This window comes from Delphinapterus leucas, chromosome 6, assembly GCF_059928025.1.
Source record: "Delphinapterus leucas isolate spDelLeu-1000000601 "Yukka" chromosome 6, BTC_Dleu_Yukka2, whole genome shotgun sequence".
NCBI classification, from domain to species: domain Eukaryota; kingdom Metazoa; phylum Chordata; class Mammalia; order Artiodactyla; family Monodontidae; genus Delphinapterus; species Delphinapterus leucas.
The window spans coordinates 99,093,887-99,115,445 of NC_143134.1; the positions used below are offsets into that span (position 1 = coordinate 99,093,887).

A 21,559-nucleotide genomic window follows, 5' to 3' on the forward strand; every position below is an offset into this window, starting at 1 on the left:
GCCAGGTTCTAGAACTCAAACTCAGCCTTGCTGTCTTTCTCCCTCTGTTGTGGGCTTTTGTGAAACAAGGTGATAAATTGCTTCTCATCTCTAAAGAAGAAAGTGAATGTCCCTCCATATGTCCTCTGTCTCATTAAGAAGTTGGTCGGATACCCACCAATTTCGAGATCCAGAAGGTAATCACTACAAGTATGATCATTTTAGAAGCAAACTTAGAAATATATTGGAACTTTAATATAAAATCTGTATACCATTTGACTTTGACCCTGTAATTTCATGTCTGAGTATTTAGCCTATAAAATTAAAACTAAATATAAAAGAAAAGTTCATATACAATAAGGCTTATTACTGCGTTCTTTTCTATTTTTAATTAAAAATTTTTTAAAAAATTTATTTTAAATTGGAGTATAGTTGAATTACAATGTTGTGTTAGTTTCAGGTGTGTAGCAAAGTGATTCGGTTATATATGTACATATAGCCATTCTTTTTCAGATTCTTTTCCCATATAGGTTATTATAGAGTTCCGTGTGCTATACGGTATGTCATTGTTGATTACCTGTTTTATATATAGTAGTGTGTATATGTTAATCCCAAACTCCTAATTTATCCCTCCCCCCACCTTTTCCCTTTGGTAACCATAAGTGTGTTTTCAAAATCTGTGAGTCTATTTCTGTTTTGTAAATAAGTTCATTTGTATCATTTTCTAGATTCCACATGTAAGTGATGTCATATGACATTTGTCTTTCTCTGTTTTACTTACTTCACTTAGTACGATAATCTCTCGGTCCGTCCATGTTGCTGCAATTGGCATTATTTCATTCTTTTTTATGGCTGAGTAATATTCCATTGTGTGTGTGTGTGTGTGTGCGCGCGCGCACATACCACATCTTTTAATTAATTGATTGATTGATTGATTTAGGCTCCACTGAGTCTTAGTTGCTGTACACAGGATCTTCGTTGCAGCATGTGGGATCTTTAGTTGAGGCATGCGGGCTTCTTAGTTGCGGCACGTGGACTCTTAGTTGTGGCATGCATGAGGTATCTAGTTCCCTGACCAGGGATCAAACCTGGGCCCCCTGAATTGGGAGCACTGAGTTTTACCCACTGGCCCACCAGGGAAGTCCCTATACCACATCTTCTTTATCCATTCATCTGTCGTTGGACATCTAGATTGTTTCCATGTCTTGGCTATTGTAAATAGTGCTGCAATGAATATTAGGGTGAATGTATCTTTTCGAATTATAGTTTTCTCTGGGTATATGCCCAGGAGTGGGATTGCTGAATCATACAATAGTTCTATTTTTAGTTTTTAAAGGACCCGCCATACTGTTCTCCATAGTGGTTGTACCAGTTTACATTCCCACCAACAGTGTAGGAGGGTTCCCTTTTCTCCACACCCTCTCCAGCATTTATTGTTGGTTATTATATTTATTTAATATAATATTATTATTATATTATTATTTGATGATGGCCATTCTCACTGGTGTGAGGTAATTCGTCATTGTGGCTTTGATTTGCATTTCTCTAATAACTAGTGAATTTGAGTATCTTTTCATGTGTTTTTTGGCCATCTGTATGTCTTCTTTGGAGAAATGTCTGTTTAGATCTTCTGCCCATTTTTTGATTGGGTTGTTTGTTTTTTTGTTACTGAGCTGCATGAGCTGTTTGTATACTTTGGAGATTAATCCTTTGTCAGTTGCTTCATTTGCAGATACTTTCTCCCATTCTGTGGGTTGTCTTTTTGTTTTGTTTATGGTCTCCTTTGCTGTGCAAAAGCTTTTAAGTTTAATTAGGTCTCATTTGTTTCTGTTTTTATTTTCATTACTCTAGGAGACGGATCCAAAAAGATATTGCTGCGATTTATGTCAAAGTGTGTTCTGCCTGTTTTTTCCTCTAAGAGTTTTACAGTATCCAGTCTTAAATTTTGGTCTTTAATCCATTTTGAGTTTTTTTTTTTTGTATGGTGTTAGAGAATGTTCTAATTTCATTCTTTTACATGTAGCTGTCCAGTATTGAAGAGACTGTCTTTTCTCCATCATATGTTCTTGTCTCCTTTGTTGTAGATTAATTGACCATAGGTGTGTGTGTTTATTTCTGAGCTTTCTGTCCTGTTCCATTGAACTATGTTTCTATTTTTATGCCAGAACAAAAATGTGTTTTGATAACTGTAGCTTTGTACTATAGTTTGAAGTCGGGGAGTGTAATTCTTCCAGCTCCATTTTTCTTTCTCAGGATTGTTTTGGCTATTTAGGTGGGGTCTTTTGTGTTTCCATACAAATTTAAAAAATTTTTTGTTCTAGTTCTGTGCCATTGGTAATTTGATAGGGATTGCACTGAATCTGTAGATTGCCTTGAGTAGTGTAGTCATTTTGACAATATTGATTCTTCCAATCCAAGAATGTGGTATATCTTTCCATCTGTTTGTGTCATCTTCAGTTTTTCATCAGTGTCTTATAGTTTTCAGAGTACAGGTCTTTTGTCTCTTTAGGTAGGTTTATTCCTAGGTATTTTATCCTTTTTTGATGTGCTGGTAAGTGAAATTGTTTCCTTAATTTCTTTTTCTGATCTTTCAGAAAAAAGATCTAGTGTATAGATCACTGTACACATTTCTAGTGTATAGAAATGCTAGATTTCTGTGTATCAATTTTGTATCCTGAAATTTTACCGAATTCATTGATGAGCTCTAGTAGTTACCGGTAGCATCTTTATGACTTTCTATGTATAGTATTCATGTCTTCTGCAAACAGTGACAGTTTTACTTCTCCTTTTCTAATTTGGATTCCTTTTATTTCTTTTTCTTTCCTGATTGCCATGGCTAAAACTAAACATGAAAGAAAGGTTTGTGTATAGTAAGGCTTATTGTTGCATTTTTAATAGTGAAAAGCCAGAAATAACCAAAGGTAGACTCACATGGGAAGAGTCAAGTAAACTATAATATATCTACTTAACGAAGTATTATGTGGTGATTAAAAATGGATGTATAGGGCTTCCCTGGTGGCGCAGTGGTTGAGAGTCCGCCTGCCGATGCAGGGGATACGGGTTCGTGGCCCGGTCCGGGAAGATCCCACATGCCGCGGAGCGGCTGGGCCCATGAGCCATGGCCGCTGAGCCTGTGCGTCCGGAGCCTGTGCTCCGCAACGGGAGAGGCCACAACAGTGAGAGGCCCGCGTACCGCAAAAAAAAAAAAAAAAAAAAAAAAAAGGATGTATACAGAGATTGGTATTTATGCCGTAGCATGCATCGAAAAGCAGCACTGTAAGTCACCTGTGAATGGAGACAGGAATACAGAAATGTGACTCCTTGTTCACAGGTATTATGTACAGGTCGTTGGATTTTATCTTTTTAATATCTTTATTGGAGTATAATTGCTTTACAGTGGTGTGTTAGTTTCTGCTGTATAACAAAGTGACTCAGTTATACATATACATATGTTCCCATATCTCTTCCCTCTTGGGTCTCCCTCCCTCCCACCCTCCCTATCCCACCCCTCTAGGTGGTCACAAAGCACCGAGCTGATCTCCCTGTGCTATGCGGCTACTTCCCACTAGCTATCTATTTTACGTTTGGTAGTGTATATATGTCCATGCCACTCTCTCGCTTTGTCACAGCTTACCCTTCCCCCTCCACATATCCTTAGGTCCATGCTCTAGTAGGTCTGTGTCTTTATTCCCGTCTTACCCCTAGGTTCTTCATGTAGGTCGTTGTATTTTAAATGAGTTTTTTCTGCTTTCTAGTTTTTCTTTGTAAACATTTATAGTACAGAAAAATATAATAAATGAAAATGCAGACACCCAGTATCCAAGAGGTGAGAACCATGCCTGCTCTAATCTGGACACTGCACTGGCCAGTGCAGATCTGGCTGTGAATAAGCTGCAGGGTGTTTGTCTTCATGGAGTTTGCAGTTCTGTTGGGCAGGCAGGCCAGAAACAGTGAATTTCTGAGGGTTTTTTTAATCGCACCATTGTTGATTTACAGTGTTTGTTAGTTTCGGATGTACAGCAAAGTGATTCAGTTCTACATACATATATAGGTTATTACAAGGTATTGAATCTAGCCCCCTGGGCTGTACAGTCACTGAGTTATGAAAGGGGAGGGGAGGGTGCTGTGGAAGCCTAGGGCAAGGATATTTAACCTAGGAGGTGTTGAGGGAAGGTCCCCCAGATACAGTGACATTGGAGCGATGCTGGAAGGCTGAGGAGACGAGACACCATGTGAGCGAGGCAGGCTTGAGAGAATTTCACACAGAGGACACAGCCTCTGCGGAGAGAGGCACAAAGTCAAGAGCTTGGCCTGTTCCAGAGACCTCAATAAGCTCAGGGTGGTGGGAGCAAAGGGCAGTCAGTGTGAGGGCAGGGGGTAGGATGATAGTCGGGGGGACATGTAAAGCCCAGTAAGAAATTGGGGCTTCATCCTCAGGGCAAGTGGAGTCTGACATGAGCAGATTTAATTTTTTTTTAAAAAATCACTCAGTCAGACCACCCTGGAGGTTAGATGCAAGAGGTGGTGAGAATGGACGCTGGGAAGTCAGCAGGGAGGGAGGGAAGGGGCTTGCAATAATACAGGAAAGAGACGGTGGCTCAGAAGTGCAGCAAGGAGTCTTCCTTTTGTATGAAGATTAACCCTGGATTGCTGGTTTGGAGATTTAAAGTATAGTAAGAACTCAACCCTATAAAGAGTTTTTAATTTAAAATCCTCTAATTACATAGCAAAATTTTTCATTTTTATTTTTAAACAAAGATTTTAGAAATCTTCAGGACAAATAAATCCTCGGTGAGCCCCGGGTGAACGTTATACCATGAAAATGTCATGTACTCATAAAATTGTGCAGAATCCAAAATGCTAACAGTTTTCCTGTAAAAGGAAAAGAAACAGGAAGGCGGAAAAGAAAAAATAACATTTGGTTTGGTGACAGATCTCCTTCTGTCACTGTGAGTTCCTTGATAGGCACAGGGCCTGGCATACAGCAGGGCCCCTGGGAGTCCTGAATGAATGAATGAATGAATGCAAACTGCTGGATTAAAGATGTTTGAGGATTGTTTTTTGGCCTTTCTTGGTTTCATTTTTTTTTTGTTTGCTGGCAGTGCCCACCTCTCCTGCCCCTTCTACATGCTTATAGTTGCCCTGGCTGAAGCAGGGAGAAAGCTATTGGAAAAGGCTGCCTTTTAAAGTACTGATCATTTCAAAATATTGTTTCTTTGCATATTTTGAAATTAGGCCAGTTGGAATCTTGCCTCCTTTTCCTGAAAAAAACTGGCAACCCAGAAAACTTTTATTCACATATTTGTCATAAATGCTATTTGATTAAAATGTCGACTTTGTGGTGAAACATAACTTCATAAATATGCACTTACGATACTTATATGTGTTTCCAAAAGCCAAAATCGGAAAAGGCCACATTCCCAGAAAGGGGAAGGAAACCACAATTTGGTGAACTATTTATTGTGTTTCGGATACTATGCTGGCCCCCTTTTACAAACAAGGACACTGAGGACATTTATGTTCAGTAATTTGCCCGGAGTCTCATGGTTCACGGCGAACCCGAAACTTGCGCTCAGGTCTGTGTTACAAATTTTTAAAAATCTGTATAGGTCGGTAGGAGTGAGGATAGTACATAGATAAAGCCCTAATTGGGAAGGTACTTTGATCAAAAGTCCTTTGCCGGCTGATACCATGAACCCAGAGAGGAAGAAAGATTCTAACTTGACTTCCTCCTCTTCGCCTTAGGCTATTCATTTTTAAAGCTTTTTTTCACGAGCAGAACAGGAATTTGCCTTCTCTGAGGGTTTAGTGCTGACAGTGACGAAGGGGTCTTTTCCACCCTCATGCTGAGTTGTTTTCCAAGTCAACTGATTTCATGGATTTCATTCAGTGGATTGTTTCTCTTGCTTTAAGAGAGCTTTCCTCCCGAGGGTTCTTGCTCCTTTTCAACGCGGCCGACCCCCAACATGATGTGACGGGGGCGGGGCGGTGTTAAGCTTTTTCACAGCACTGTCTGTTGGCCCTGCTGCTCTGAGGCTCTTTCTCTCGCATTTGTCACAGTTGATGATGATGTTTCCATCTGCCAGGCGTATGGAACCGGTGGTGCTCAGCACATCTTTGTTCCAGGCTGGTCCCAGGGAATATTTTGGAACTGTCTTGTAAATTCTCCCTGTCCTCTCCTGCGCCCTCATTACTCTCTCTCTCTCCTGTAGCAGCTATGGAAATCTGCCTTGGAGTCTCATTAATGAAGTCTGTCTTCCCTCCTCAACTAAACTCTGCGCCTCTGGAGGCCAGGACGGGGTCTTATTTATCTCCATGGGCCCCTTCCCTGGTCCCCACAGGGGAAGCACGGAACCCATCACTGCATTGGTCTGAGTCATTTTGTTGGCTAGACTCCTGCGCTGTCGTTGCTGGTAATTCTACACGTGCGACTGAAGAAGTTCTGAAAATAGATTAATTGAAGAGGTTGCATTTTGTACTACCATTGACATGAGAACCCCAAACAGAATATCCTTACAGAGTTTTCTCGGGGTGGATTTTTATTTCTCTTGGATGATATTTTGAAGACAGTTTGGATTCCCACATTATCCTAACCACGTTTTATGTAAACAAAAATCAGCCATAGTTAACACTTTAAAAGGGTTTTTAGGGATTTGTCATCTAGGTTTTTCTCAGATAATCCCCAGCTGTGATGAATAGGCTGTGGTCAGCTTCAGAAACAGTAGTAACACGAAACAGTACCAATATTATTGTCTTACATCTAAACTGGAGTTAGGAATCGAATAGCTGTCGTTTGGTCAAAGCTAGGACAGCCCATAGCCCTCCAGCTTGATAGGCTCATGGTGGAAATGTTGTGACTCTGCTAGTCTTCAGGTTACTTACAGAGTCACTTCACCTCCAGAAACATAACTTCATAAATATGCGTGTATGACACTTCTTATACATGTTTCCAAAAGCCAAAATCAGAAAAGGCCACATTCCCAGAAAGGGGAAGGAAACCACAATTTGGGTAGTTTACAGAAGGTACATCCTTGAATTCAACTCCAAAAATGTTTATTGGACACCTGTTCTACACCCCGGGCTTCACGATGCTTTTGATTTTCTGCTGACGGTAGCTCACGTTTTTTACTGAATTTGGTAAGGAAGGTCCGGTGTTGACACTTCCAGTGAAAATGAATGTGGAAGTAAACGGCAGGTACACCTCTGAGAGAGTCAGCGTGAAGAAAGGACCTCTTAGGCACTGGGGTTATTTGGTCCTGGCTCTAAAAGCACACCCACGGGAAAATGACGGCGGGAAGTTCTGTCCTCGGGGGAGAACCGCATTCAGTTGCGGTTTGTGATTCCACTGTCTGGGTCTGTTTCAGGTAAGCCGTAACTTTGAGCTGGTTGGACGAGTTAACTTGGATCAGCTGGAACAGATGAAGGAGAAGATGGAGAGCTCCAGCAGTGACGAGGAGGACAAGGAAGAAGAAATGAACAGCAAGGCTGACGGCAGAGGTAGGTCCCTCCCCTGCCCCCTGAGCCCCAGCTGGCACCCAGCCCGGCCGTGCTGAGATACAAGGGGAGGCAGAAGGTTGTTGTAGGGGCAACAGAAGGAATGGACTGACTTAAGAAACACACCAGGGGCTGTGTCCTGTAAACTAGTACCAGCTCTAGAAACTCCCAGGAAATACATTCGGTAAAAAATACGTGGCGATGATTGGCTTTTTATTCAGGAAAACTGGTGTCTTGGGAATCTGCAGAATAAGGACAGACAGCAAGATGGATGGTCCTGTAAAAGCTACTGAGGAATGTAAACGAGCTTCCGATTGAACGCTTATTTCAAATTGCTTCTGCTGGGCTGGGGGGAGCTGCAGGGGGCTTGAGCTCTCTCCATGTGTCCTGCACGGTCCTCCTCTCACCCCCCTTGCTACTGCTTTTGCTTTGTAAAGAGAGAGAGAGAGACCAGGGGCTTTTATTTGGCTGTGTTTACAGGGAAAGGTTTTGTGGTATTTTTGTATGAGTTTCTGTGAGTCTATCATTATTTTCAAAGTGAAGTTTTTCAAAGTATATTTAGTTGTAGACATACGTTTACATGATCTAGAGTTGGTATTCTATATTGCTCAACATAGAATCTTGTGGAAAACCCAAGACTCTACGTAAAGGAGATAGGTTGGGATATCTTACTTTAGTTATTGCAGATTTATCAAAAGCACATGGATAACCTAGACCTGAGAAATAAATGTGATAGACATCATCCCAGTGATGAGAAGAATGGTATTAGTTGCCATTACTGAGCATCCTGATGTGCCAGGCCCGGTGCTCGTGGGTTTTATACCTTTTATCCTTAACGTTATATAATGTTAGAGGCTCTGTAGTTGGTCTGCCTGGATTTGGCTCCCAGTCGCGCTACTTGTTGGTTATATGACTTTGGGTAAATTATTTTATCTCTTTATGCATTCATCATCCTAGGGTTGCATAAATCTTAAATGAGAGAGCACGCAAACGTTAGTCTAGTTCCTAGAACATAGTAACCAGCTAATAATAATGATAAAACCCTGCAATGTAGATGGTATTATTGCCATTTTTACAAATGGGGAAACAAAGGCCCAGGATACTTAAGAGCTTGTTCAAAGTTTTAAAAAAAAACCACTGGAGGTTGAGTCTAAGTCTTCTGGCTCCAAAGGCAAAACGTCTTTTACACTATACACCATCTCCCCTACCCTTTGGACAGCGGGGTGATCCTCATTGAAGGGTACCTGCCCCTGAATTCTGTCTGTCCAGTGGCCCTTAGGGCCTCACTCTAAGGGGCACTTTTGCGGAATTTCTTGGCTTTTCTTGCTTGGTCAGTCTGCAAGCCTAAGAAAGCCGACTTGGTGGCCGTTCCCCCTGCGGTTCGCCCTGTTCTTCTTCCTGACTTGCCCTGACTTCCAGCCCCATCCCCTTGCCCACCATCTTTTACCTCTGCCGTAGTAGGAGACCACAGGTTTGCTGAGTGGGGATCCAGTTTGGCTCCTGAACCCCCATGCCCGCGGTAAATGGATAAATAGAACACCCACACCATATAGACTGATTGCCCTTGTCATGTTACAACTTTTATTAGGAGGGGCTGCAGTAATCTGTTTCTTACAAGGAAAATGGCTGTGATCTGAGAAGCATGGTTTTTAAATTTTCTTTTCCTTTATTTATGTTTTTTTAGCATTTCACAAATATGTTCTTAGTGATGAATTCTTTAACGTCTGTGTACTGTTTCCAGAGTTCTCTGGAAGAGGATGCTTGTGACAGAGGGTACACAGGCTCCTTTTCTTCATGGTGCTCTGTGCCCTACCGTTCCTCTCCAGGAAATGAATTAGTCCTCATTGGGTACCATGACGTTTTAATCTCTAGAGCCGAGCACACATGATTTTACAGGTTATAAGTATTGCAGAGGCAAGAACCTCCTTTAGTCCTCCCCTCCCCTGTGACGCCTCTAAACTAAATGGCAGTTAGCTGTGAGAGCACCAGGCACGTTCCCTTGCCCAGCCTGGCCGCCCCCTCGCACGGGCACTGTGGCATCAGACCAGCTCTGTTTGCCTGGAAAGAACTTCATGGTGTCTGATCGCCTGTCCCTGGAAAGTTTAGCATCCACACTCATGAGCCTTAACAGCATGGGGGAAAAAATCTTGGGGTGGAGAAGCCTGTTTTCCTCTCTCAGCGGGTGGGGGAATTACATGAGTCACTTCTAGTAACGTTAATGGGAATTACTAGCCAAAACCTTCCCATACCCCTCGCCCGATCCTTGAAAGAACAGCCTCCTTTGTTTCATTGCCTTTGAATCAATTTTCCACCATCAGGTATATCCTTGCCAACCAGAAGAACCAGCACACAATAGCCTCGGGGCGTTTTTGCCAGACGTCCTGTCTTCCAGGAGTAGAGAGCGGGAGGTGGCTTTAGCACAGCTCTCGGGGCTAATGGAGAGCCATTTGATGTGTGACAGGTAATGACGGGCCTCCTCCTTTGAGGATGAAACAGCATGAGCCCTTGGAAAGAATAGGTGGCTGGTTTCATGTTTCCTAAGGGTAAGCGAGTGCGTGTGCCAGGGGCAGGCCCCGCGTTGGCAGTGTAGGTGCTCATCGGGCGCTCAGTTCGGGGGGCTCACGTCCTTGGAGCTACCCTGTTCCCAGCGTCCTTTCCCAGCACAAGAACCAGGGAGGGGACTGACTGTGGCCACATTGCAGGTCCTGCCTCAGAAGGCAGCTCAGAGGGAATCTGAAAGAGAAGAAACCAGGCGTGAAGAAATCAACATGAACCCAAGCAGGACCCTCCCCACCCCCTCTCATTATGCAGCTGGGAGGAGCTAGGAAGGCATTCTGCTGATTTCTTGCCCAAGATAATCCCTGCTAAGGAATTAATGCGCAGGGCAGATGGTGCTGTCTCATTTCCAATGAAAAGAATCAAGGAAGGTAGTCTGTGCAATTATTTTTAATGGCTTGTGTGGTGATCTTCTTAATTTGTGAGAAAATGTTTCATCTTTTGTTAAAACTGGCCCCATTCACAGAGCTTTTTGTGCCGAAGGTGAAGGCAGCGTAGAGACACCTGGCCTGTTAACGTCATCCTGAGGATTTTTATCAGACGGAGTGTTTCAACCAGGAGACATCCTCCTGTAACATCTTGTAGGTACAGACACACAGCGATCAGATACGCAGAGATGATCAACATTTCCCCGTGTGCTGCCCTCACTCTGCCGCGTGGCTGCAGAGCCGTCTAGGTCCTGCTGTTTATTATGCACGTAAAGATCTGGCCCTCTGTGGTATAATCAAAGACATGTGGGCTTGGGACTCAGGATAACACAAAGGCCATATAAGCTCTCATCTTTGAGTTTGCCAGGAGGCGTGGCCTCTAAACAATTAGCCAGCCAGTCCACGTTTATCAGACCACTCACATGTGCCCAGGGCCGTGGAGGAAATAAAACGACAGTCAACATTTGATGTTAACAACAGAGCTATCCAGAAATGTGTGCATATCCCCATGTTCAAGAATACACCAATTGGACTTCTCTGGTGGCTCAGCGGTTAAGAATCCGCCTGCCAACGCAGGGGACACGGGTTCGAGCCCTGGTCTGGGAAGATCCCACATGCCGCAGAGCAACTAAGCCCGTGCACCACAACTACTGAGACTGTCCTCTAGAGCCCGCGAGCCACAACTACTGAAGCCCGTGCGCCACAACTACTGAAGCCCATATGCCTAGAGCCCGTGCTCCGCAACAAGAGAAGCGACCGCAATGAGAAGCCCGCACACTGCAGCGAAGAGTAGCCCCTGCTCGCCACAACTAGAGAAAGCCTGCATGCGGCAACCAAGACCCAACACAGCCCATCCCCGCCCCCCAAAAAAAATATATATATATATACATACCGATTGAGGCATAGATGCTGGGCAGCTGGCCAGGAGCCCTTACTAGCTGAGGACACGCTTTCACATTCCAGACTTCCTGATGCCCGGGACTCACTCCTGCTAGGTTCTTTGCTTACAGATCTCATTCAGTGTTCGCAGTCACCCTGGGAGGTGCTGATTCTGATATCCATGGCAGATGACCACCAGTCGTGAGTCCTCAGCCTTCCTTGGAATGTGTCGAAGCCTTGAGGTCTTACCACGCTTTTCCTGATCTGGTGCTTTTTTAGTGAGCGGAGATAAACTTGTGTCAAATAGAAAATGAATACATGCTAAACTTGAGGCACTGATACAGAGCATCACAGAAGGGAGAGATTTGATAGGAAAAAAAAATGCTCAGATGCCATTGGAATGAACAGAAGGGGTTCTTCAGGCAAGACAGACCCAGGTTATTTGTGATGGAAGCAACTGGGAGGTGAGGAGAAGTGAGGACACCTGGGGCTCGGGAACCACAGGAACAGTTCTTGAGAGAGTTTCAAGAGGTATCCTTTGGTGAAAAGCCAGTAGGAGAAAGAGTAAGGAGTCTGGAAATTGGTTTCACTGAATGGCTTTGGGACGGAAGGTAGGAGAGGAAGTTTCCTAATGGATGTTGACTTCTCTTCTGCCCGCTCCCCGGCACACAGGTAACACTTCTGCTTTCTCCTCACAGATCTGATGAGATTTTCTGACCGTGGGGCTGCTATCAACACTGAGAAGCGTTTTCCATGTGAATTTTGCGGACGGGCGTTTTCCCAGGGCTCTGAGTGGGAAAGGCACGTGCTGAGACACGGCATGTAAGTCCCATGAAGGCCTTCGCCCATCGTGCGAGGTGGCGGTTTCTCCTGACAATACATAGACCCCTCTGTGTCACACTTCCGGGCATGGGAGGAGAGGCAGTTGTAACGAACTGGGTTTCTACCTTTCTGCTGGTTTTTAAATGGTCACCCAGACACAAGTCAAAGGAGGAAAGATCATCTTTACGAATGACAGATCCCGCTCAAGCCCTCGTGTAGAAGTGTAGCGCTCTCTCCAGCCCGTGTCCCTTCAGCTTTCATTAGCATGACGTTCTCTGATAGAGCGTGGACCGGGGTCCAAAGATCTGGCTTCTGTTCCTGCCTCTGTGATGACTCATTCCCTGAGTGGCCTTGAACCTTCCCACGCACCTCTTGGTGCCTTCAATGCTCTGCCTCGGGGACAGAGCCCGCTTCTGCCTGCCTCCCAGGTAGGTGGGAGCATACCTGTAGAGCACTCATAAGATCCTTGAACATGAAATTGTCCCCTAGATAAGGCACTTAGAGCCCAGCAGACGCTGGGAGAACCTAGGAGTTGGTCCTTCCAGCAGAAAATGCCCAGAAACGTGAAGCATCTAAACTTCAGAGAATGTAACTAAGCTCCCCAGGACATGGGTCCCGTCTTCAGGTTTTTGCTTTTTGTTGTTTCTATGATTTGTTTCTGGACCTATCCATTAAATCTTTAATACCTGAGTTGCTCGTTTAGTCCGAATAATATAGCAAACCTCCAAGCTTGTAGGTTCCTCTGATGGGTCGGAGCATAAGGCACTTCTGGCTATGATCGCTTATGATTTATATTGTTCCCAGTACAGGAGGGAACATAAAATAATTATGTTGATCTGGAATCAAAGCATGGTATAATCAAAACATAGTATGGTAATGGATATTTTTATAGGTTCAACTTTTTGTTAAGATGCCAGAAATATACGACCTGAGCATAACAGGTAGCAAGGATAAATCACCCACAGTTCAGTCATACTTGTAGGACCCCAAGGTCTTTTTAGGATCAGAGAAATAAGGACATGAATGTTTTTTGTTTAACTAGAAAAATATGTATGTATATGCTCACCCTTCACTACCATGAATGTTTCTCCAGGGCGTTGAATGACACCAAGCTGGTGAGCCAAGAAGAAATCCACCTGAAAGATAGCATGGAGGACAGTATTAAGGTGCCCTCTATAGAGGAAAAGGAAGATGACGAAGCAATCGGGATAGACTTTTCCCTAAAGAATGAACCAGTAGCCATCTGTGTAGTAGCTGCTGACAAATCTCTCCTGGAGAATGCAGAGGCCAAAAAAGAATAAGCGTTTGGTGAAATTCTTAATCACCTCTTACTTGAACCGTGATGAAAAAAAGTGGGAGGGCCAGCTTGGGCTGAGAAGGGGGGGGACAGAAAAGAGAAGACAGAACAAAGCTGCTTTTTAGGACTGAACAATCTATTTTCAAAGCACTGGTACCTGTGTGAGTGAGTATGTAAATTAAAGTTATTTAAATGGTTGGAATATGTGGCTCCTTTTCCATCACTACATCTTTCCTTCCGGATCTTCATCGTGGAAGTTTCAGTTGTTGCGGAATACGAAGCACCTCCCTTGCACATGTGTGCGCTATGGTGGTCTTGGACAGTATGTGGAAACAGAAGCTCCGTGACAGTAGAAGACTTCTCTTAGGGGAACAACTTTTTGACGCACAACTTTTGGTGCGTTTTTCTAGTTTTAATACGTTAAGCTTTTTCAAGACCTAACTGCAGCCGCTTTGGGAAAAAACAAACAAAAAAACAAAAAACAAAACAAAAAAACTGCTTTGCATAAAACAGTCACCTGTTTCCTAGTACCTCAAACTTAACCAAGGGAATTCTCTGCATTTGTCAGTACTACCTGTCGTCATTGTGGTTAAATGTAGAGAGAACTGCTGGGCAAGATGGTGAATGGAGAAAAAAAAAAAAGAGTTTTAAAGAAAGGAACACAAATTGTGCTTAAAATCCCCACGTGGGTTTTATTTCTTAAAATACTGTGATTTTTTTAATTATTTTAGTAAAAAACAAAACAAAAAAAAGAAACAGACTTTAATTATTAGATAAATGTTTGTGAATTATCCTTTATTCCAGGTAAGCTGTTTATTAGTGTTCAACTATAATTTAGAATTTGGTAGATTTCATGTGAGCTAATTTTAAGGTGACTGTGGAGTTTTGTTTGCCACACGTTTATCTTCTATCAGTTTGAGTGTTACAAACACAGCACAGTTCAGTTTTTCATATAAATTGTTTTTTTTGTGTGTGTTATTGTTGTTTTGATTTGGGGGCAAGGGAGATTTAGTTTTTTGTGAATAGGAACGTTTTTATTTTAAACATGGAAATAACAAAGAACTTTTTTTTTTTTTTTTTTAATTTAACTAAAGAACCAAACTTTTCGGCACAGCTATGCAGCTTGTGGGCCAGACGAGGAAGTCCTCTTCACCCTTTTGTTGCTGTCAAATTTTACACATTATCTGTCTCACACAAATAATTTCTGTTAGGATGGGCTGGCTTTTGTGTGTGATTTTAAATCTGTGTTCTGTTTTTGTTTGCATTGTGTTTTTTGGGGGCGGGGGGATTCTCATTTATTTTGCGGGACAAGGGGATGTGCTCGAATCCCATCCCTTTGGTGAGAGTGTTCACGAAATACTTATATCCTACAAGGAGCCTGGAGAACTACTTTTTTTTTTTTTCTTTAATCTAGCTGCCAGCTGCTCTGTTTCCCCATATTAGCTTTTTCAGGAGGGAGCAGCTTAGACTAAATCTAAGTCTACATTTATAATACGTTCTGATTGTGAACAAAGGGTTTCGTTCCAAAAAGTAGAACTTTCCTTGAATCTTAGGTTTTAGAAGCCTGTGTGCGTGTGAGCTTGGATGTGTGCGTGAGCATGTGTGTGTATGTGTGTGAGTCCTTTGGTTTTCATGTTTTGTTTTGTTTTTTTTTACTTGGAAGGGTTGGGGGAGGGGGGGAGAAAGGGAAGGGGAATTGCTGAGATGACAGTGTCCCACACAGCTTCAAATAAAATCCATGGAAAGATATTGCATTTGTGGAATAAGTGCTTACTTGAAAAGCATGTTGTTCTTTTACTTTCTTGCTGTTAAGAATTTTTATTTGTAGGGCGTTTGTTTTAATTTAATTTTTTTTTTTTAGGGATGGGGGCCATCATGTGGAAACCAGAAAAAGGGAAAGTGTGATCTAGACAAAGATTCATTTTGTGTCCATATTTGTTTTTAATTGGCCTCATTTCAAATGTACTAAACAGTTCCATACCTGGATTGGGTGTTTGTAATGGTTACCAAAAAACAAACAAAAAAAAAAAAGAAAAAAAGAAAGAAAAAAAGAAAAAAAAAAGAAAATATTTGTGACATGCTTTTATCACTACTTTATTTTTCAAATAACATGTAAATATTGTAATCCATTGGATTTTGTTTTGCTAACCTGTTAATAAAAATATGGGACCATTATCCTTTTAACAAGGCTAGAATGTCATTTTTTTTTCTTTTTTCAAACATATACCTGATATTTTGTGGCCGCACATTTTGGATGCATTATTATAATTCTGTTGACTGTAATGACATAGAATTTACAACTTTTTTTGTTTAATTTATACAGAGGACATTTTTTTTCAGAGCTTGAGAGAAGAAAATAAATAGCAAAATGATAACCTATTGACTCCAATAAAATCAGTATTTCCCAGTACTTGATAAAAGATAGGGAGATCCTGAGTTCTTGAAGCCAAGGGGTTTAAAAAACAACAAAAAACACACAAGTAGGTTATTCAAAGTTGTTCGCAACATACATTTTGTAATGAAACGTGAGAAATTAATAAAGAATTTTTTTCACATGTGTCTATGCATCTGTTGTAAATCATTTACAGATATGGCTACAGATATGAAATGTAGAAATTATATAGCATTGCCTTTCAATGCATGTACATGAGAGATATTTCAAGCCATTAAATCTAAACCGTTACGAAAAGCAAAGGTAAATTTAAGGTGAGGTGTGAGCTGGGATTTTAAAATGTTAATATTTCTCCATCAGCTGTTTATAACCAACTGGGGGAATTTTATGGAGGGAATGAATGTTTTCCATCAAAAATGTTAAAGTGGTGTGTGAAGCTTCAGAAGGAGGAAATGCCAGCGACTGAACATCATCTGGGAACCCTGAACCCGTGAGCACAGTTATTTTCCTCTAACTGCGAGTCACAGCCACTGCCACCGACTATCTTACTAGGCACCCTGCCCCGGTAATTCCCATCATTAACCTGTTCTTTGAGCTGTCCTGTTACAAACCAAAGGGAAGATTAATAGTCATGAAACCTGGAAGAGGGGTAAATTAAAATCAACAGCACTGATTTTTTTTTTGTCTTTTTTTTTTAAAACATCTTTATTGGAGTATAATTGCTTTACAGTGGTGTGTTCTGCTTTGTTATCAGTTATACATACACATATGTTCCCATATCTCTTCCCTCTGGCATCTCCCTCCCTCCCACCCTCCCTATCCCACCCCTCTAGGTGGTCACAAAGCACCGAGCTGATCTCCCTGTGCTATGGGACTGCTTCCCACTAGCTAGCTATTTGACGTTTGGTAGTGTATATATGTCCATGCCACTCTCTCACTTTGTCACAGCTTACCCTTACCCCTCCCCATATCCTCAAGTCCATTCTCCACGTCTGCGTCTTATTCCTGTCCTGCCACTAGGTTCTTCGTGACATTTTTTTTTCTAGATTCCATATATATGTGTTAGCATACGGTATTTGTTTTTCTCTTTCTGACTTACTTCACTCTGTATGACAGTCTCTAGGTCCATCCACCTCACTACAAATAACTCAGTTTCGTTCCTTTTTATGGCTGAGTAATATTCCATTGTAAATGTGTGCCACATCTTCTTTATCCGCGTTCATCTGTTGATGGACACTTCGGTTGCTTCGATGTCCTGGCTACTGTAAATAGAGCTGCAGTGAACATTGTGGTACATGACTTTTTGAATTATGGTTTTCTCAGGGTATGTGCCCAGGAGTGGGATTGCTGGGTCGTATGGTAGTTCTATTTTTAGTTTTTTAAGGAACCTCCACACTGCTCTCCATAGTGGCTGTATCAGTTTACATTCCCACTAACAGTGCAAGAGGGCTCCCTTTTCTCCACACCCTCTCCAGCATTTGCTGTTTGTAGATTTTCTGATGATGCCCATTCTAACTGGTGTGAGATGATATCTCATTGTAGTTTTGATTTGCATTTCTCTAATGATTAGTGATGTTGAGCATCCTTTCATGTGTTTGTTGGCCATCTGTATATCTTCTTTGGAGAGATGTCTATTTACGTCTTCCATCCATTTTTGGATTGGGTTGTTTGTTTTTTTGATATTGAGCTACATGAGCTGCTTGTATATTTTAGAGATTACTCCTTTGTCAGTTGCTTCATTGGCAAATGTTTTCTCCCATTCTGAGGGTTGTCTTTTTGTCTTGTTTATGGTTTCCCTTGCTGTGCAAAAGCTTTGAAGCTTCATTAGGTCCCATTTGTTTATTTTTGTTTTTATTTCTATTTCTCTAGGAGGTGGGTCAAAAAGGATTTTTTTGTCTTTTAATATGATCTTTTTAGTGATGAATTCAAACTACTTTAGCTTTTTAAAATTATTTGACTAGGCAAGTATTACTGTCAGAAACTAGCTCAAATCAAAATTATCATGTAACCAGTTAAACTTATTGCATTCGAATATTCAATTTCTGCCAACCCATAATCTAATCATTTCAAAATAATTTTTTTAACATCTTTACTGGACTGTAATTACAGCACTGATTTTTAAACTCAAAGCCGATTTATACTGTCTGCCTTCACCAGTGTTAAGAATGACTTACATCCAGAGCCCATTCTAAAAATTTGATTCTCACACTTCCTTGTTTTTATCTCCTTCACAAAAGAAAGATATTAAGAGACTTACAGAGTGTATAAAACACAATTAGAGCAAACAAAATTAGGTAAATCAAGACCTAAAGGGAAAATGACTGAATAGCAAAATCATAGTAGAGAACTGGCAAAAATGCATTCCATGAGACCATGCATAAGCTACATACTTGGCTCTGAGCTTGCTGGGAGGCATGGCAAAACAACGGCTCAATCAAGAATCACATTCTTAGTAACTTTTTATTATTGAATGTTCAGGAGACATTCCACCTTTTCTAGAACTGCAGGTTAAGAAGTTTCTTCTGTGTGTTTTCCTAAAGGAAAGTGATGTAATCGACTTGTCCATTATAAAACATAGCTATTCCTCTCTCATGGCCTCCATCAAATGTTTAATGAACAGTGTTTTTATTGAGTTCATGTCTAATCCATACTCCCACTTGGTTTTATGTAGAGGAAGTAGAATATACTGATAAATTAGTCATGGTAGGCGCTGCAACAAGGCAACTCCTTAGCACCATAGAGATTTAATTCTTCCACAGATTGGCAGTGAGGGTCAGTGGGAATGCCTTTTCATCTAGTGGCTCAGGAATCCAAGCTCCTCCATCTGATGTTGCTGTCATCTTAACACATGAATCCTAGGGTCATTGCTGAGAGCTTGGAGGTGATCTACCCACTCAAATGCCTCATCCAGGAAGTAGCACACATCACTTCGAGTCTTGCTTCATGAGCTAGACCTGGTCATACAATCCCACCAACCCACAAGGGGCTGGAAAGTGTGTGGTCTTGTCTACCAATGTGCCCAGGAAGGACTCATGAGCTGGCAACCTCTACCACAACCAGGAACTTACAGAAGTGTTTCCTTGGAAACAGAAGGGGAGATAGAAACCCTCTATTTAGAAAGCACAGGATGCCGGTCCCATCCCCCATGCACGTCACCAATATTTTTGAGCAAATGTTTGGTGCTAGCCACTGAGTAACAACAAACCAAACAGACATGGCTCTTGTCTTCCAAGAGCTCACGAATGGTGAGGACAGATGCAACGTGGGAGAAGTGACTACCGCTGAAGATGCTGGGGCTTGCTGGACCGTCAGGCTCCTGTTGTGAAGGCTTTGCCCCCACTTCTGGGTTGCTGCTGGCAACTCTGGGGAAAGGCAGCCTTGACTGAATATGTTTTCTGTGTCTAAAAGCACACGTTTGTTTTAGGGAGGCAAAGGAGAAATTGGTTACTCATACATTTAGTGAGTCTTCAGCCCGAAGCATAACAAAAATTACTACAGGATGTGCTCTTTCCTTGCAACTATCCAAATTTCAGGGCCAAGGGGTCTGACAGGGGACAACACTAGGTCATAAAGACCGTAAGATGCTTCGAAGTGCTGTGCTCATCATTTCCTGGAAATAGGGTTTTTTTCCCCAAACACCCTGCCCTGTACATGCCACTCCCTCTGCCTTCAGTATTGAACTCCTTTTCTTTACCGGAAATTACCTGTCCCTTTAAGAGTCAGCCTAAGTGTAACTTCTGACATCAAGCCTTCCCTGACTTCCTACATGTCATAGGTGGTCGCCCTATTTACCACCCATCCCCCGTCTTAATAAACATTTATTGAAGATTCTTCGCTTCTCTTCCCCACCCCCACTCCGACTCCGACTTGAGTCTCAGACGCACTGCTGTCAGATGCAGCTAGCCTTTTTAAATTCAAATATATTCCTGTTGATACCAAGTGTTAGTTCCCATCTGATTTGGCATCAATGTTACATTTTCCTTCAGAGCTTGAGATTGCTTTTTAAAATATCTAAGTAAAAATATGCAGCTCGGTAGATGAAAAATGTCTTTGTCTGAAACTCTCGGCTCTCTGGGAAAGCGTCAGAGAACTGACACCAACAGTCCCCCTCAAGAGCTCACTTTGGCCATCCTCCTCCTCCTACTCGCTTGTCCAGAAGTGAACAGGAAATGGATGGGGAGGTCCACTGGCCCTGAAGATTAGGCGTCAATGGCGGCCAGCCACGGGATGGGGGAGCAGAAGCCAGAACTGGCGACGGTGGCGGCAGGGATGTGTGGCAGTGACAAGTGGGTAGATGACTGGATCAAGATGCACCCTGGCGAGAGCAGGCAGGCAAGGGGGGGCTCGGGAGGCAGGTTCGAGGAAAGACTTTTCTTTCGGAATTCGAGTGATTTGAACATGTTCATTACACTGGAGCGAAGGAGTTATGGCAGCTGCAGAGTAACTGACAAGCAAGCTCATTCATGTTGGGATCCAGGGCACAGTAGAGGAATTGGCTTTGCAAAGAAGAGCGGCTCTTTCTCCCCTGAGAGGGGAAGTAAGAGGAAAGGGAATGTGCTCTCTGTGCCTTTGCAGGTGGGAGGTGCAGGGGGCACTGAGTTCATTCTGTAGAACCTCGGCTTCCAGGTGGAATCCAGAGTGAGAGATGGGGGCGAGTCAGCAGAGAGCTTAAAGATTTGCAACTGCTGCTGAGGGCCAGATAGAAGAGAGCTGAGTGGAGGGAGGCTGAACAGGACTGGAAGCAGTTATTATGTTCTCCATATGACAGAAAAAGCTTATTCAGAGGATCCGGGGAAATAGATCTTTTACTAGAACTTCCCTTACGATACCCACTCCTCTGCCCCCAAGACACACAGACAAACCACCACCACCGCCACCACTACCTAGTAAAGAAAGGAAATGGAGAAAGAGAGAGAGTCAGCTCTTGGAATCAGAAGGGACACTTCCTTTCTCCGCCTACCTACTTAATTATCCGGCTTTTTGAATTAGGGGTGGAAAGCAAACTTGCCTTATTTCTAGTCACCATTCCTCTCTTGAGGTTGCTCCCATTCATGAAGCAGCTTAGTTTGGTTTAGCTAACTGCATGCATGACTTCCAAAAACCACATCACACTGTGGGAGGAATGCAGCCTCTAGCAAAGCTACAGCGGCTTCACCACATTGTTTAAAGAGAGAAGCAGCGGCAGCGCCAGGGCCTCTGAAATCCATTTAAGATGTGTGAAAACATGAGATTGAAACGCTGACCTTTCCCTGAAGCTGAAAGAACCTACTCCAGGGGACTGTTTGGAAAGCTGCGGCTGCAGATCCAGGCCCATCCGAGACTCCGCAGGCCCCTGGCTCCCAGGGGCCCGTCCAGCCGGGAAGCCCTGCCTCTGTGTCCTCTGTCCCGCACAGGGCATCAGCCTGAAGGCTACTGGGCATTTTGGAAGGGGAGACGTTGCTTAAGGAACGGTCATGGAGGCCAGAAGAGGAGGGGGTCGTCAAAGGGCAAGAGAGGAAAGGAGGGAAACCTTATCTAAATTGCCTGGGTCCAGGTCTATGGCCGCCCACTGCCTTTTCAGATTCAGATCAGGGAGGAGACTCTACCCAGATGGGCTTTCTGATGCTAACCCAGGTGCCAAATCGTTTGAGGCATCTCAAGGCAGGAGCTTGGCCATAGAACTTGAAATTTGATTAACATGACTGAATTTTCATTCTGCGAAATGAAAATTCA

The 21,559-nt window shown here is 42.8% G+C and overlaps 1 protein-coding gene across 6 annotated transcripts in view; it reads left to right on the forward strand.

Moving 5' to 3' along the window:
- ZNF462 (zinc finger protein 462) overlaps positions 1 to 14,541 on the forward strand; it is a 141,220-nt gene extending 126,679 nt beyond the window's left edge. For 5 of the 6 annotated variants that reach the window (XM_089913496.1, XM_089913501.1, XM_089913499.1 and 2 more), the window contains 3 exons: positions 7,344 to 7,476; positions 12,035 to 12,158; positions 13,252 to 14,541. In XM_089913496.1, coding sequence (XP_089769622.1) covers positions 7,344 to 7,476; positions 12,035 to 12,158; positions 13,252 to 13,459 — 465 coding nt within the window. In that variant the 3' untranslated portion in view covers positions 13,460 to 14,541. Of the gene's footprint in view, positions 1 to 7,343; positions 7,477 to 12,034; positions 12,587 to 13,251 lie in introns of all 6 variants that reach the window. The other variant, XR_016393601.1, reaches the window with a different exon arrangement.
- Positions 14,542 to 21,559: the final 7,018 nt, after the last annotated feature.